Genomic DNA, 17,639 nt, shown 5'->3' on the forward strand with positions numbered 1-17,639 from the left:
CACACAAATGCACACACACATGTGCACACAAATACACACCTTTATATACACAAAAACACACTCATCCATATGTACACAGAAACACATTCATGCACACAAAAATCGCGCACCCACAAAAAACACACATACATACACAGAAACACAAATACATGCCCATATATACACAAAAACACAAACAAATACACAACCATACATGCACAGAAACACACAAATACAAAGCCACATGTACACAGATACACACACACACCCATATATATACAGAAACACACACAAATACACATCTATATATACACAAACACACACAAATACACACCCCTACATATGTAGAAACACATTCACATACACAAATACACACCCATACATATATAGAAATACACACACACACCATACATACACAGAAACACACACATACACACCCATACATAGAAAAACACACACAAATATACACTCATACATACAAAGAAACACACACATACTCATAAAAATACAGAAACACAAATACACACCCATACATATAAAGAAACACATAAATATGCACCTATACACAGAAACACATACATACAAAGACACACCTTTGTATATAAAGGAACACACACAAACTTGCACATACATACACAGACACATAAACATGCTTATTAACAGACATACACACACAAGAACAACAATTTGCAATTTATACACTGCATTTAACATCGTAAAAAAAATCCCAATATGGTTCACAGGAACCATACCAGACAAAAAACTCATACAAACACATACTTACACATATATATTACACATATAAACAAACACACACAGCTTACCTTGGTACAGGCCAGGAATGAGCTGGGGTCTCCTGGTTCGTGTGACTCAGTCATACCTTACAAACTAGAGAGCAGGTCCATACACCCTTAAATGGATTGCAGATTTGTTTTTGTTTGCATTGACCTTGTCCCTCCGGCCTCTGATTAGTGAAATTATCAATCAAAGAAAGAAAATAAAGTAAAAGAGAGCAGAAGGTAAAAAAGTTGACACATACACTTGAAGTAAAAGGACCAGATGCAGCAATGATTCTGGTGTGCTGTGCACTGCACTCAATCGATGAAATCGAATTGTTTAAGTTCTCTCACAAAGTGGACATTTCCTTTAATTCAGTAAAAGAGTTTTAATCCAATTCTGTTTTTTTCCCTCTCACTTTCCCACTTCAGGTTCTTCTTGAAATTCTTTCTGAAATGCAATCAGAACTGCCTGAAGAATGCAGGAAACCCAAGGGACATGCGGAGGTTCCAGGTGAGTATGGTTTTTATCTCTGCAGCCATCTCCTCTGAAAGCTAATTTGTGAACAAACAATGATTCATTTGTGGAGACTTAGCTCTAAGTGGTAATGGCAAGGGAGAGAGATGTATTCGATGGCTTAGAATGTTAAAAATAAATCTATCCTCACTTGACTCATTTCTCACGGGGGAGAAGAAATAAATAAAAAAAAGCCTGTAGTGTTTAATGTCCCTTCTAAACAGTGAAAGCTTCTAACTGTTTGACTTGGTGCCTGGTGAGAGTCCTTTGTTGTAGCAAAGGACCTGTGGAAGTGTAGACTGCCAAGTTCAAGTGTGGGCCAATTCAGACTCATTGATGAGGCTGTCGCATTTAACTAGGCCATGTTTGAGAGCCGTCTTATAGCCATCAGCCAGCGTACCCATGTTTCTCACATGCTGCGTGGGTGTTTAGGATGCTTCATGTCAACTTTCTCCAGTTCCACTGCACTTGTATTAAGTGCAGTCTGAAATTAGAAAAAGGGAGGACAAAGGAGGTGCTTAGCAATAACTTTAATGTATCAAGATGTTCCAAGGTGGGAACACCCCTTACAACCCTTAACACATCTTGCAAATTCGCAGCTTGTCTGTGCAGACGAGTCTCAAGCAAATGCTGTCCGGATGGACTGAGATTTTGCCCCCCCCCCAGGCTTAATGCAATACTTGTGCAATGATGTTGAGCAAACCCTGATAGTGCATCAGCCGCAGATAGGGAGTTGGCACTGGAGAACTGACCCTTGCAAGAAACACTGAATCATTGAACCTGCTCTTCCGTGGTATTAGACTGCTAATGTCAGGCAAGTGGATCCTGCCCAGTCCTTTCCCTCAGTGAATAACTACTCATATTTCCCATATTGGCAATTGGATCAATACAAAACCTTCCTGAGCCCTGCTTTGATCAATGACAGAAGGTTCCTTATTGGACACTCATTATTCGGTATCCTTAAGCACCAATTTCTGATCTCCGACAGGTCAGTGAATGAATGACTCCTAAGGCATGGAGTGCAGGCAGGCCCCAAAGTTGAAAGCACTAATTTGCGCTGAGTTGGCTGATCTCAGACTGGGCTGGAAATAGGGCTGATGCAAAAAGAGACAAAGAAATGTTAGGGAAATTGATTGAAAGCCATGATACACACCCCAATGGTATAGAGATAGCTTTCCTCTGGGCTGCTACCTTTGGAACTCAAACTAGGATTCGGACTTCTGATTGCTATTTGTTGGCTCCTGCTGGGAACCACATGTGTGGACATTGAGTGAGAACAAGATTGAACTCGGTTGTGATTCCTTCTTCCTCCCTTCCCCACCGTGGAATTCCCTGTTCATAGCCACTGACTAGGCTTCCAGATGAAGAATGAGAAAAGTGCTCCTGGCAGCTGTGAATCTGCATTCCAACAAGAAATAACAACCTACATTTATATAGTATCTCTCATGTAGTAAAATGTCTCCATGCAGCTCAGAGGAGTGTAATCAGACAAAAAATGGCACCGAGCCAAAGGAGACATTAGGGCAGCTGATCTAAAGCTGAGAAAAAGAGGCTTGAGTGTAAGGACGGTCTTCAAGTGGGAGAGAGCAATAGAGAAGTAATTCTATTGCATAGGGCCTGGACTGCTGAAGTCATGCCCGCCAATGTTGGGGCGAAGGAAATGATATGGACAAGAGGCCAAAGTAGGAGGAACACAGAGATCTTGAAGGGTTGCAGGACTGGAGAAGGTTGTAGAGGTGGGAAGGGATGAGGCCACAGAGGGATTCGAACACGAGCGAGTTCTCGGAGGGATGTAAAGCTGACATTAATCAGCATTGCAGGAAAAGAAACGAGAGTTGAAAACACACCAAGTGACCCTCACTTGGAATGAAAATTGGCAGTGAAAGTGCACTCATGTAATTAGAAAACCAAAGTCACTTTTAAGACACAATAGGTCCTTTGTCACTATGGAGCCTGAGTCATCTTAGGGAGAAGAGATACTTGTCTTGTCAAGTACTCTGACAGACATGGTAAGGGTCCACCAAAGAGTCCACAGGACGATCTGTACGATGGTTCACCTAATAAGTACTCCCGCTACTCAGGCTAATTTTCATATGGTAATCGCTTTTCACGTTATCTTGGTTCCGCAGTCAGCACTTCTCATGTGTGATTGGTTGAATCCAGCGAAGGTTGCTGATCTGTTGACTCTTAGAAGCGTTACTGTCAAATTGGCATGAACCCATGCTAGTTGAGCCTTCAAGTATGTGAACAGTGACTGCTTAATTACTTGTGCTGTGTCAATTAGTGTGACCTTAGCATTTGGCAAAAAAGGGTCTAGCTTATACAAGTGGAAAAGCAAAGAAAAAATATACTCGGGCTCTATTGAAGTGTTTAGATAAAGCTTCCAAATTGGAGTGGTCTGTCAGCTTCTACAAACTTAACAATAATAATAATAATAATATATGCCATCAGATCTCAGTAACGTAACACATGTAAACTGTCAAACAAACAGATGTTTTGTTGTCTCAGTTAATGTGCCTCTTAAGTATCTACTGTTGGGTAACAAGTAGCCCTCTAACAAGGGACGTGTGCTGGCTCTTTGCATTCTTTGTTAACAGCATTTGATGGTTATTGAAAGGAAGATCTGTCTTTGTCTCTGAGATTTTACTGGCAGAATGTACACACAAACATACAAATTAGGAGTAGGCCACTCGGCCCTACGAGCCTGCTCTGCCATTCAATAAGCTCATGGCTGATCTGATTGTAACCTCATCTCCACGTTCCCGCCTACCCCCGATAACCTTTCACACCCTTGCTTATCAAGAATCTATCTACCTTAGCCTTAAAAATATTTAAAGACTCTGCTTCCAACTCCTTTTGAGGAAGAGTTCCAAAGACACATGACCCTCTGAGAGAAAAAAATTCTCATCTGTCTTAAATGCGCAACTCTTTGTTTTTAAACAGTGACCCCTAGTTCTAGATTCCCACAGAAGGAAACATCCTTTCCACATTCACCCTGTGAAGACCCGTCAGGGTCTTATATGCTTAAGTAAAGTGATCTACTGAACCAAACCAAACCAAGCCTCACTCTGTGAGATATATTGATATGAAATAGTTCCTTTTGGATGTCAAAATTTGATTGATGTATCATCCTACAATCTTCCCTTCTCTCCTGAAGGCCTTTATTGGTACAGGGTGCCGCATGTATTGGTCAGCTTCAATTAATAACCATGTGGTCATTCTTCATGTGCTTTCCTTGACAGTGAGTAAGTACAGGCTTTTCAATAATGGGAAGGGCAACACAAATGAGCCCAGTCTTGCTGTCCTGTGACATACACACACACATACACAAATCTATACATGCACACAATAATATAGATACACACACACACACACACACACACACACACGACCTCTCTCTCAATGGCTTGGATTTATATAGTGCCTTTGCCATAGTAAAATGTCCTAAGGTTCTTTGCAGGAGCATTATCAGAGAGGAACTGCACTGGATTCTTTGTGGCGAAAGGGTGTGGAGACAGTGACAGCACTTGGATTCTATGTGAGGGGTTTTACAATAACAACAATTTGCATTCAAGAAGCACCTTTAACCACTTTAACGTAGTAAGATGTCCCAAAGCTCTTCCCAGGAACATTATTGAATAAAATTTGTCCAGAGACAAATATATTTGTAAGAAGTAGGTCACTGACAGTAGTTTAGGACAGGTAGCCAGAGCAATTTGCCTTCTCCTCTCTAATCCTTTTCCTCCATGGTTATCAGTCAGTGCATTGTTCTTCACCCACTAATTAGTGCATCAGTACCTGTTGTAATGTGCCTTTACAGGATTGCAGCATGGCATCACTAGAAGAAAGTGTGTCATGTAATCCAGGTTTAGTTTCACTTTTGCTTTTCAGCAGAGTACACACGTGCAGTTCTACAGCTCCAATGTCTTACCTCTGTATCAGTGTTCCTATGTGCCTAGTCTCAATAAATGAACCCACAATGTGTTTACCCCCCCGAAAAAGCAAAAGTGAAACTAAAACTGGATTGCATGACACACTTCCTTTCTAGTGATGTTGTGCTGTAAACTCATTAAGGCATATTACAACAAATACCACCTGTGCCACACGGGTTGTTGTTTGGCATCGAAGGGGCATCCTTTCTCAATAATTTGGTTTGCCAGGTTTGAAGTGGCAGTAACATGATTAAGTCATGGCAGTGTCAATTGCAAAGACACCAATAACTCACCAGTCACATTCACTGTTACAAGGTTGTCCAAGGTTATTGAGGATAGGTGGGAATGTGGAGTTGAGGCCACAATCAGATCAGCAATGATCATATTAAATGACATAGCAGGCTTGAGGGGCTGAATGGCCTACTGCTCCTAATTTGTATGTTTGTATGTATATGTCCAATTATATAATGTTAATGATTTGAAAAGATGCTTGCATTGGCACATACATTGCCAAAGCTGACCATCACAAGAATGAAGCATGTTGGAATGAATCCCCATTCTACTCCCCTGCTCCCAAACCCATGTGGATAATTCAAGCTGAACCAAACCGGATTGAATTGGATTTCTGACCTAGCCAAAAAGTGTTTGGTCAATTCCAAACCTGCCAGATTTTCATGGTTGTAATCAACGTGCAGTTAGAGTCAGCTGATCATTTGTACTGTGCAACATAAGTAGAGGGGGCCTTTCAGCCCCTCTAGACTGTTCTGCCATTCAGTCATGGCTACTTTTATTTTAACCCTATCTTGGTTCTCCAACGCTAATACTAGTGCCTAACAACAATCTATCAATTTCAATTTTGAAAATCTCAGTTGATCCCTGAGCTTCAGTTTTGCTGGGGTATGTTAAAACCTGCATCAAAGCAGTTCAAGTGTGAATCATCATCTTGTAGTGCTACAACCAAGAACACGCATTACCCAACTTAGCTGCTGCAATTGGGAAGTTGAGGTGAACAAGAGAGTTCCACCTGACCCTGTGTTGTTGCTGAATTTGAAAAACAGAAAATGCTGAAAATCTCAGCAGGTCTGGCAGCACCTGTGGAGAGAGAAACAGAGTTAACGTTTCGAATCCAATATGACTCTTCTTTGGAATTCTTGCTGAATTTGTTGACCCCTGCCAGGGTGGCAGTGAGGACAGGTGCCAGGGCGAGAAGGCCAATCCTACTAACATCTGGAGCCTGGGCTTGAGGAGAACAGTTACCTGGAATTTACAGCATGAAAACCCACAGGGTGAATGCTGGAAGTAGTTTCCCCTTGTGGGAGACTAGAACTAGGGGACATAGTTTAAAAATAAGGGGTTTCCCATTTAAGATGGAGATGAGGAGATTTTTTTTCCTCTGAGGGTTGTGAGTCTGTGGAACTCCTCCCCAGAGAGCGGTGAAGGCTGAGGCAATTAATATTTTTAAGGCAGAGTTAGATGGATTCTTGACTGACAAGAGAATCAAAGGGTATCAGGGGTAGGCAAGATAGTGGCATTGAAGCCATGATCAGATCAGCCATGACATTACTAAATGACGGAGCAGGCTTGAGGGGCCAAATGGCCTTCCCCTTCTTCTAATTTGTATTTTCGTACGTATGTTAGACAATTCAGCTCAAAAGTCCGCCAGGTTTCCTGCTCCTGATCCCAATTCAGTAACCCCTTGTGTGTGTACGTTGGACGAGACCAGGGATTCCTGATGAACAGCCTGTTAACATTCATAGTCAGTGCTCCCACATAAGGCATGATCTGTTGGGTCGTAACCAGAGGGTTAATGGTACGTGGGGAATTGTACCCTACACTGAGTCAGTGCCTCCAGGAGAAGGTGAGAGCAAACTGATCAGAAATTTCATATCACTGGATGAAAATCCTACAAGTTCTTAAACACGATAAATGAATCGGGTTACAAAATACACAGACCGTTTTTCTGATCCATTCACTATTCATCCTCCCCACGAAGACAGAGAGACTTGCAGGGTGTCAGTCCAAGGCTCTGGCTGTTCCTCCAGTGCTTCAGATGGGTGGCTGTTCATCATGGGTGAGCCTAGATGGCGGGCTGGTTGACTATGTGGGCATCCCAATCCCTTGCTCACCCACTTTCAAACAGCACTCCATGATGAGTGATCAGGGTTTGAATCCCAGGCAAGCTTTGTAATGTAGGAATTCAGCCCTTTGAGCCTTCCTCTTCAATTAAATCATGGCTGTTTGCAACTTATCTCCATCTACCCGGCTTGGTCCTGTAACTCTTAATAACTCCCCCTAACAAAAATCTATCATTCTAAATTTTGAAAATTTTAATTGACTCCCTCAACGCAGTGTATTTTGGGGAGATTTTCACTACCATTTATGTGAAGAAGAGTTCCTGATATCACTCCTGAATGGCTCAGCTCTGATGTTACAAGTATGCATCCTTGTTTTGGAGTCCCCCACCAGAGAAATAATTTCTCTCTCTCTACCCTCCACATTTTAATTGTTTTGACCACCCTGATTAGATCAGCTCTTAATCTTTGTTTCCCTCACCCAGGGATGTAAGGCAAATTGTCATATTCCTAGTCGCAAAGATTGGAGATAAACCTCCTTGTCTGAAAAGCTCAGCAACTCCCTCCCTTTAACACCTTAACTCCCAAGTGAATGGAAACATCAAAACAAATCCTGTTCAGTAGAGGCTCCTGAGTATCAACAACAGGTTGAACTTTAAGCACCTTTGCCTGTCTACATCGTCATTTGCCATGCTCATTTCCCCTTCCTGCCTGTCTTTGGAATCCTTCCAAAGTACCCCCCCACCCAACAAGCCACCCCCATTCCTACACACCCCAAAACCCCCACACACACACCCAAACCTCCACAGCCCACCCCCACACAAGCACCCCCAAACCACCCCCACCCAAAACCCCCCAACAGCCTGACCCCACCCAACACCCCCCACTACAGGCACCCCACCACAGCATCCCCACCACAGCACCCCCACCCAAGCCCAACCCCATGCGATCCCCTTCCCAAGCAATCCCCTTCCCAAGCAATCCCCTCCCCACAGCTCACCCCCACCCAATCTCTGCCCAACCTACCACCACCAAATCCCCCTCAACCCCAACCCAATACTGCCCATCCCAATACCCCCACCCAATCTCACCCCCACCCCAATACCCCCACCCAATCTCCCCCCACCCCAATGTCCCCAACCAATCTCCCCCACCCAATCTCCCCCAACCCCAATTCCCCCACAGCGCCCTCCCAACCCAATCCCCCCCACAGCACTCGCCCCACACCCAATTCCCCCCAAAGCCCCCATCCCCTTCGCAACCCCCCACAGCCCCTCCCCACACCCAATCCCCCCATACAGGCCAGCCCCACCCACAGCCCACCCCCCATCCCACTATACCATTCCAATGCTCAGCCCACTCCTACACACCCAAACCCCTCCACAGACCCCACCTCCAGCCCCCCAGGCTCCAACCCCCAACAGCCCACCCCCCCCACCAACCTCCCATCCCCACTGGGTGAAAGGCTGAGTTGTTCTCCCTTGTGAGGAGTGCTGTACAGAAGCAAGTTCTCACAGGTGCTTATTGACCTGGGAGCTGGCTGGCGCCCGAGCACGACCCTCCTGCTGGCAGTGAGAGAAGGCTTCAGTTGACTGCCACAAATGCTGAAGTGTCCTCACTTAGCCAATCTCGCGGAGCAGCTTGTCTCCGCTGAGACAGGGGAGGAGTGCTTTGCTGATCATTGTAATGCCGTTTCTGCTCCTCATGTGCCTAAAAGCCTTTGCAAAACGCGATGCAATTAAAACAAGAGCCTGCAAGTGACTTGGGAATTTCAGACAAAATAAGTTGGGCAAAGCTCTGTAAATGGCCCCGGTGAGTCATTTATTGTGAGAGCAAATCTATTAGCACTTTGCTTTTTGTCTTTCATTTCTCAAGTGAGGCGATTTTAATTAAATTAATCTGACTGTCAATCTATCAATGATCAATCACCAGTGCCGAGGCCCTTTCAGCGACAGCCAGCAAAGGGCTGACAGGGTCTGATAATGAAAAAAGGAATATACTTGTGAATCGAGTCAATTAGCCTGCATAATGGGTGGATTAAACAGCACCTAGTTTATTGCACTTTCAGATGTCAGCTCCTGAGTCGGGAGATCTGCCAGCAATTAACTTGGCTGTTATGATATTTGTTTATAGGAAGGTTGCACACAGAACCACGCCTCGGAGGATTTCTTCTTTAATCCTGTCACAGTGCATTAAAAAAAAATCACTGGGAGCACTTCTGTTTATACGGGAATATTAATTTGGGCATCAGCGTTAAATTCTGAATGACCCTGCCACTGTAAAGATGAAAAAAAAACTGCATCAGAAGCATGAGCCTTTTTAGCTAGTGCATCTAGGGCCATTCAAAGCCCTTCAGTGCAGAGAAGGCGGCAAGTGAGTTAGTGCTAGCAGTTTCTATGATCTGGTTGGTATTCACTACCTGAAAGGCTGGCGGAAGCAGATTCAGTCGTAACTTGCAAGCGGGAATATGTACTTGAGAAGAGAAAAAGAATGCAGACTATGGGGAAAGGGTGGGTGCAGTGGGACTGATTGATAAATCTTTCAAAGAGCTGGCACAGGCATGATGGGTTGAAAGGCCTCTTTCTGTGCTGTCTGATTCTGTTGAATTTAGGGGAGCTGGGTTCTGAGCCCTCCTCACCCATTTCTGTGTTACTTCCCCCATCCTGCACTTGGAGGACAATAGGAGGCAGCCCACATTTTTTTTTGCACTGTTGAGACCCATGGAGTGCATTGTTCTCAGTTTTAAATTTGAATGCCACGGTCACAAATGGGAGTGGCACACATCCCTTGGCGATACACAGCATTGCTGTAAAAGCGGCCATATGAAGGTCTGGACATATTTTCAATGGAGCACCCAGGATCCTTCATGTGGCCATCACACTGGTGGATGTACGCTGAGGTGGAACTCCTGTCTGCTGCAAGGACACAACCCAACCCTTTCTTGTTTAATTCTTGCACGGAATGTGGGCATTGCTGACTCAGCCAGAATTTGTTGCCCATCCCTAATTGCCCTTGAGAAGGCGGTGATGAGCCGCCTTCTTGAAGCGCTGCAATCTATAGTGCTGTTCCTTGTGCAATACCGGGTGATCTGCCCAGTTTCATTCCTTTAGACTTCTTGGCAGTTCAATGCAACTGAGAGGCTTGCTAGGCCATTTAAGAGTAAACCACATTGCTGTGGGCCTGGAGACATAGGACGTACGCCAGATCAGGTAAGGATGGCAGATTTCCTTCCCTAATCATTAGTGAACTACATGGGGTTTTTCTTTAATTTTCATGATTTTAATCGTTTCATGGTCACTTTTACTGAGACGAGCTTTTTACTTTCATTCCAGATTTATTAATTGAATTTAAATTCCTGTGGGTGAGATTTGAACCCATGTGCCCAGACCATTAGCCTGGTCTCTGGATTACTAGTCCAGTGACATGACCACTATGCCACTATCCCCTGCAAATGGAAAGAAACAGGTCATATTTATCAGGACATCTCCTGCTTCACTGCCAATGGAGTACTTTCGAAGTGTCGTCCCCATTGTAATGTAGGAGCCAGCTTGCGAAGAATAAGCTCCCCCAGACAACAATATGGTAATGATCAAGTAGTCAGCAGTGGGTGGCGGGGGCAGGGGAAGGGAATGGGCTGCATCTTTTTTTTCCCACCTGAGATGACAGACAGAACTTCAATATAAAATCTCATCCAAATGAGGGCATTTGCAACAGTGCAGCACTCCTTCAGCACTGGAGTGACATCATAATTGGTGGCCTCCATGTCAGCCTGCAGGCAGGGCTGGCAGCTGAAGAAAGAAATTTTAACAGGCTCACATCTTTCACCGCACCAACGCTCGACACGAGGGATGAACAGGCATCCCTCATGCCCATGGGAAAATAACACAAATTATGTTTCTCTGTCATTTTGCAAAGTATTCAAATGCAACTGCCCAAATTTGGATTTGCAAATTCTTTGCTTTCTGACAAGTTTCTGCAAACGTGAGGAGCAAGTGGTGAGCTGACAGAAAGGCTGCTGAGGAAACTCCGGCCACATTCTCAGTCTCTAAAATAACTCCAACAGAATACCTAAACCAGGAGCTCAACAGCAGTGCCCCTTATAGGAGGGAGAGGAATCATTTAGGTACTTCAAATGAGGGTGCCTGATTGCCAGAACCCAGTTTGAGGGAGAAAGAAAATCATCAGCAATGCCTTTTCAACGCAAAGCTTTGACAGTAAGGAGCCTTTGAGAGGCAGTTACACCATTGGGACTCCTTCAAAAGAAAATAATCTCATAACAAGTATCTCTTTTATGCAGGGAGATTAGATAAAAGGACAGCTTTTCAATAGGGACATCTACAATTCATCCTATTAGAAAAGGGAAGACACCGCCAGTCCCTACATTAAAGAGAGAGTCTCCAGCAGGCTGTATTTTAAACAGAGAGAGAGAGAGAGAGAGAGAGAGAGAGAGTCACCAGCAGGCTGTATTTTAAAGAGAAAGTCACCAGCAGGCTGTATTTTAAAGAGAGAGTCTCCAGCAGGCTGTATTTTAAACAGAGAGAGAGAGAGAGAGAGAGAGAGTCACCAGCAGGCTGTATTTTAAACAGAGAGAGAGAGAGAGAGAGAGAGAGAGTCACCAGCAGGCTGTATTTTAAACAGAGAGAGAGAGAGAGAGAGAGAGAGTCACCAGCAGGCTGTATTTTAAACAGAGAGAGAGAGAGAGAGAGAGTCACTAGCAGGCTGTATTTTACAGGGCGGAATTTTCTGGTACCCTCCACGGCTGGTTTGATGTCGGTCAGGGGGGGGTGGGGGTGACAATGTGCTGGGTGCTGGAAAATCGGCTTCCCGCCAACATAAAACAATGGTGGACTCTTGCACTCCCGACTGCCCTGGTGGATTGCAATTCCCACCAGAGGCCGACGTAAAACCGATTTACATCCCACTATTTGGCTGCCAATGAAGGCCGGACTGGAATCACCCCTCCCACCCAATCACCCACGCCGCCAGCGGGCAATCACACTGGTCCAAAACATGCCAGCACTTACCTGAAGAAGGCCTGGGACAGCTTGTGGAGATCTGAAGAGAATTTGGAGGCCTCCAGCAACCTGGAATACCATGAGCAGGAATGGGTGGGTGGAACATCAACCATGTGGACCTTTTCTGCGCAGCAGCATTCAGGAGGTGGTTGTTCTCGGTGTAGCAGCTTCTTCCAGGGCTCAGATCTTCAAGTGTATAGGTGTGGACGGACATGGGGTGGCAGAGGTGTGGACAGGCATTGGGGAGGTGTATAGGTGTGGACGGATATTGGGGGAGTGTATAGGTGTGGACGGACATGGGGTGGCAGAGGTGTGGATGGACATTCGGGGGGTGTCGAGGTGTGGACGAGCATGTGGGGAGGGGAGAGGGCTTCAGAGGGAGAGGTCAGTGGATTCTTGGGTGGTACATACTGAGGGTACCAGTGATAGGATAGGATGGTGACTGTTCAAGGGGGCAGTGGGAACCAGTATAGTGAGAGGGTAAGGGTGCGGTGAAGTCAAGTGAAGGGGCGCTGAGGGTTGTGGAAGGTGATGCGGATTCGGAGGGTTGGCTGGATGAGGGTGGGCACATCTATTGTTACGGGGGTGGGCTGTTTGGGAAGGTAGGGGACTTCTCCATTGACCTGTAAGGTGATGAGGGAGGTCAAAAGTGATTCCAGAGGGAGGTCAGTGGTTATGTGGGGGAGAGAAATAGGTATCAGGCCCAACTTCGAAGGTGACGATGACCAAGGCTGCAAGCTACTACGCACGGCGTTGTGGTGGAGAGCTCAAGATGCTGCATGGGAGCTGGGTCATTGGAGATGGGCAGAGATGCAGGCCATCTCAACTGGACAACTGAAGGGGAACCCCAGCATGTAGTACTTACAATGCTAGGGCCCTGGGACAGATGAAAGTATGAAGGGCTAAGGCTCAGTGTGCGTGGGAGAGTTCTTGCACATGGCTTGCAAGGGACCTGGCAAAGACCTTTGCCTCCCTGCACATGCCTGATTCCGGGGGACATGGGGTGTCCCTTGGAAGATGTTGGGGGACAGATGGGGGGTTGGGGTTGCACACAAGCTTAAAGACTATTGTGAATAAACCACATCAGACATGATTAAAGTGCAAGTGAACTATATTTACAAAAGTGTGATTATGTGTAACAGTCACAGTGCATCCGTGAAATCAAAACTTCTTAATTTTCCTTTCCCTACCGCTTCTTTTAGGTGCTTCCCCAAAAGCCGCAGCAGGGCTGGAGGCAGCCTGCTGACCAATTGGCCCTGTTGTCTTGGTTGACCACGGCAGCCGTCCTCTGGAGACCCGAGGCCTGGAGGGCCCCAGCTTACTTTGGCTGTCCTGTTGTGGGGCAGCTGCTCCCTCTGCAGTCACAGAGGATGACACTGAAGGGGTCACAGGCAAGGGGGAATTTGGAAGGGCCGCACACCCTCAGAGAGTCCTGAGTGGGTGGTCCCAGGGGTGTCCAACTGCCGCCCCTCCTCCCTTTGGGTGCCTGAGGGGCTCTGCTTGATTCCTTGAGGAGAAGGGGCACCTGGAAGGAGGTGGAGGTGTCCAATCCCCTCTTGCGTAGCCAATGCAAAAGCTCACCCATGGCTACAGTGATGGGATGCAGGTCCATATCCCCTGTGTCATTCAGCGAGGTGAGTGTGAGCAGTTGATGGCTCACTTAGCCTGGCAGCGTGAATTGGGTTATCCATCCTTTTGTGGCATTGCGGAGCAGTCCTCTGCTGTAAGCCCTGGGCACTCACTGCCCTGGAGACTTGCTCCCATGCCGGCTTTGCCTTCCTGCTTGGCCTCCTCCTCCCATTCCTCCTGGCCTCCACTTGCTTGAGCAGGACGCCCAGGGAGGTGTCGCTGAAATTGGGTGCCAGAGCTCCCTGGCCTCATCGGGCCATCTCCCCCTTCAACATTGTGCAGGTTGCTGTCTGGGCGCCTTTTAAAGATGGCGCCAGGATATGAATGCGAGCCATCCAGCCCGCCCCACTGCGCAAAATGTTGGGAAACCCCCAGCTATATAATTAATAAGGACAGGGTCGCGCAATACCATGCAAAGCTCTGGTGGCCTCCGCAGCAGCAAATACTCCCTGCACCCGCCATGGGACTTAGGGGAAAATGTTCCCCCCGTTGGGGGGGGAAGTGCAGGAGCGGGCGCAGGGAGATGCGCCTCCGATCAGCACCCCCGATTGGGGGCGTGCCGCCATTTTACGTGGGCGGGCCAATTAAGGCCCGCCCAGTGTGATGTCCGCCAGGAAGTGCTGTGCGCACCCTGTGCGGGCGGGTGGGGGAATCCCTTAGCCAGGAGAGTGTGCTCTTTCTCGCATGCGCACGAAAGAGTGCACTCATCTCCCTGAGGCTAAGTGCTGCCTCAGGGAGATCGGCGCCAAATTTAAAAATGTTAAGCAAATGATAGCAACATTTCCCTGACATGTCCCCTCATGTGACCCTGTCACCTCATGTGACCCTGTCACATGGGTTGGGACATGTCCATCACTTTTACTGAAACCTTTATTAAATATTTAAAAACCCTCATGAAACCTCATCCCGCCTCTGGATGAGGTTTCATGTTTTTTCTGAAGCCTGCCAGGGTCCCCGGCCTGCCCGCCAACCCTAAGGTTGGACAGGCAGGTCCATCAATGATTTTAATTAGTTTCTCAATGGCCTCAATAGGCTGTTGACAGGTTGGCTGGCGCACAGCTGACTTGGCTGTGCCCCCTCCGACCTGAAAATGGAAGAGACGCAGGGTGACATCGGGAGTTCCACCTGACATCATCCCACGTCATTTTACGGGTCGGCGAGCGGCCCCACCCCTGCTCGCCAACCGGAAGATCCTCCCCTTAGTCCCAGAAGGGAAAATTCTGCCTTAGAGGGAGTCACCAGCAGGCAGTATTTTAAAGACAGAGTGCGCATGAACTCTAGCCTGTGAATTCTAAAGTTAACTCGGACCTTTAATTATTTTTCGCCAAGCTTGAAGAATTTATCGTCTTTCTGGTGTTCATCAGATATACGCATTAGCCCCTCGTTGCCAAGAGCAATTAGTAATTTGGCTGCTTTTTCCTCTTGTTCCTGTACCTGCTGGTCCACAATGTGTAAGGGCATCCTCTGTTGAAAGAGTTGAAATTCTAAAGGAAGATCTCCTGCATGCCAGTCAAGTCTCTATGGGCCATTGTGATGTTCTTGGTTATTGGCTGCACTGGGTGCTACACAAATATAGTTACTGAGTGCTGTGACAATGGATGAGAATTTGCACTTGCTGTCTATCTGACTGTGGTCCCTGTGCTGCCAGAGAACAGATGCTACAACAATGTTGGCTCATGACAGAGTGCTGCTGAGGGAAAAAGTTTGCTTCTCCTTTTGCTGCATGTTTTAAAAGCAGCACTTTAGATACTTGGCTTCTTTTAGCCTGGCTTGAAATAAGAAGAAAGAATTTGAAGTTGCAGACCTTTCGATTGCAGAGATTGTGCCTTGCTTGTTGTGTCCATTGCAGTATTGAAACTGTGGCGTTGCTACCATGCCTCGATTGTTGGCGTGGGAAAACTGATTTTGGCGCTGAAACTGAAAAAACAAAATGGTCAAACCAACCGACAGTTGTGCTGAGTTCTACCGGGAGCTGTTGGAATTTGCACTTTTTTTTTTAACAAACTCGGCGCTCTAGCCTTCACTGTTAGGATGAGTGACTTAAAATAGCTGATCCCAGCGTTCAGATATGACGAAGCCTGCTGCCCAAATCACTGAGCTTGCAGTGAGGCCTTCACTTTCTTCTGAACTCGGATGTCTGTGGGAACTAGTCTCTGTGCCTAATGTCGGATGCCAAGTTCCTGTGGCTGAAGAATTGGACTGTTTCTGTTTTTAAACTGAAGCACCCGGACTGAGGTTCCCTGTGAGTGACTTCCCTTAAAGTGTTGTACTCATAGACTGTCCTTCCCTCGAGGAGCCTGGATTGGAGCTGGGTAAGTGGAATCACTACCGTTGGTGTTGCTGCTGAAGTGGTCTCCTGCCTTGTGTTCTGGTATCTTCAGAAATTATCTTCCCTGCGGTGACATCTTTAGAAGTGACCACCTGCCAACCTGTTATGGTGTCTTGCAGTCTGCTGCCACCATATATGTTGAGGGTCTTGATGTGGACCTCAAGGAATCTGTCTCTGTGCTATCTATGCTAAGCAAGATATTGAGACTGACAATGGCTCTGGTCAAACACAATTACATGAAGTTTATTACAAGTAACAACTATATACAGCTCTACACATGCCTTGATCTAGCCGGGGTCCTAACAGTTACATAAGCTGACTACTTGACTATATGCCTGACTCATAAGGTGTACATAAAGTTTCACTGATACAGAGTCACAGACGATAGTGAATATCTGCAGTAAAGATCACAGGCAATAGTGAACATCTAACATGGAGACTGTACCTTTTATCCTCTAGCCTTAAACACAGTGATGTCATAGCGATGTCACTATGCAGCTTCTTATAGCTACTTGTCATTGTCTGCATTGGCATGCATACAATACAGGACAACCAGCAGGCTGTATTTTAAAGAGAGAGAGAGTGACCAGCAGGTTGTATTTTAAAGAGAGACAGAGAGAGAGAGAGTGACCAGCAGGCTGTATTTTAAAGAGAGAGAGAGCGAGAGAGAGTCTCCAGCAGGCTGTATTTTAAAGAGAGAGAGAGAGAGTCACCAGCAGGATGTATTTTAAAGAGAGAGAGAGTCACCAGCAGGCTGTATTTTAAAGAGAGAGAGAGTCACCAGCAGGCCGTATTTTACTTACACATCCTGTTAGGATCCCTGCTGATGTTACGGCTGGAAAGTCAGATCCCAGGGTGGAACCCAGCTTGATAGATCCTAACTTTTACTTTTTTTTAGAAACATGGAGGGCAGCTACTAAACAGAGTCACAGGAGTCAGCTGATGAATTTTTAAGAAAGGAATAAAACATTTATTAAACAAGAAAAGATGAACTATATTACAATACTTCTTCACCCATAACTATATCTTTGCAGATTTATACAGATGAGTAAGGATAACACAAGTTACAAAAGCTATCTTATACTCTAATGTTCACAGTAAGTACACAGTGCATGTAAACCAATGGATGACCTGTGGTCAGGCACAACATGCTCTGAAACCAAGTGACAGATGCCACCCCAAACAGATGTTATGGATCTCTCATCAACTCCCCCCAGATGGTTGTCACACCATGAGCCAACTGGTCTCACTGAGCTCTGTCTTTCACACGAGGGTTTCCAATCTCCACTCTCGAAGTACTCGCTTTGGAATCTTCTCTGAAAAGACGCATTCTTTCGGACACTTTCCATGCACTTTTTCTCAGATACTCAGCTGTGCCAGCAGAACACCA

The 17,639-nt window shown here is 46.2% G+C and overlaps 1 protein-coding gene across 4 annotated transcripts in view; it reads left to right on the top strand.

Annotated features, from left to right (window-relative positions):
• ebf1a (EBF transcription factor 1a) overlaps positions 1-17,639 on the top strand; it is a 425,690-nt gene that overhangs the window by 212,627 nt on the left and 195,424 nt on the right. For all 4 annotated transcript variants that reach the window (XM_078550508.1, XM_078550510.1, XM_078550511.1 and 1 more), the window contains exon 7: positions 1,188-1,269. In XM_078550508.1, the coding sequence (XP_078406634.1) occupies positions 1,188-1,269 (82 nt within the window). The remainder of the gene's footprint in view (positions 1-1,187; positions 1,270-17,639) is intronic.

The sequence above is a fragment of the Cetorhinus maximus genome, chromosome 10 (genome assembly GCF_964194155.1).
Source record: "Cetorhinus maximus chromosome 10, sCetMax3.hap1.1, whole genome shotgun sequence".
Lineage (NCBI taxonomy): Eukaryota > Metazoa > Chordata > Chondrichthyes > Lamniformes > Cetorhinidae > Cetorhinus > Cetorhinus maximus.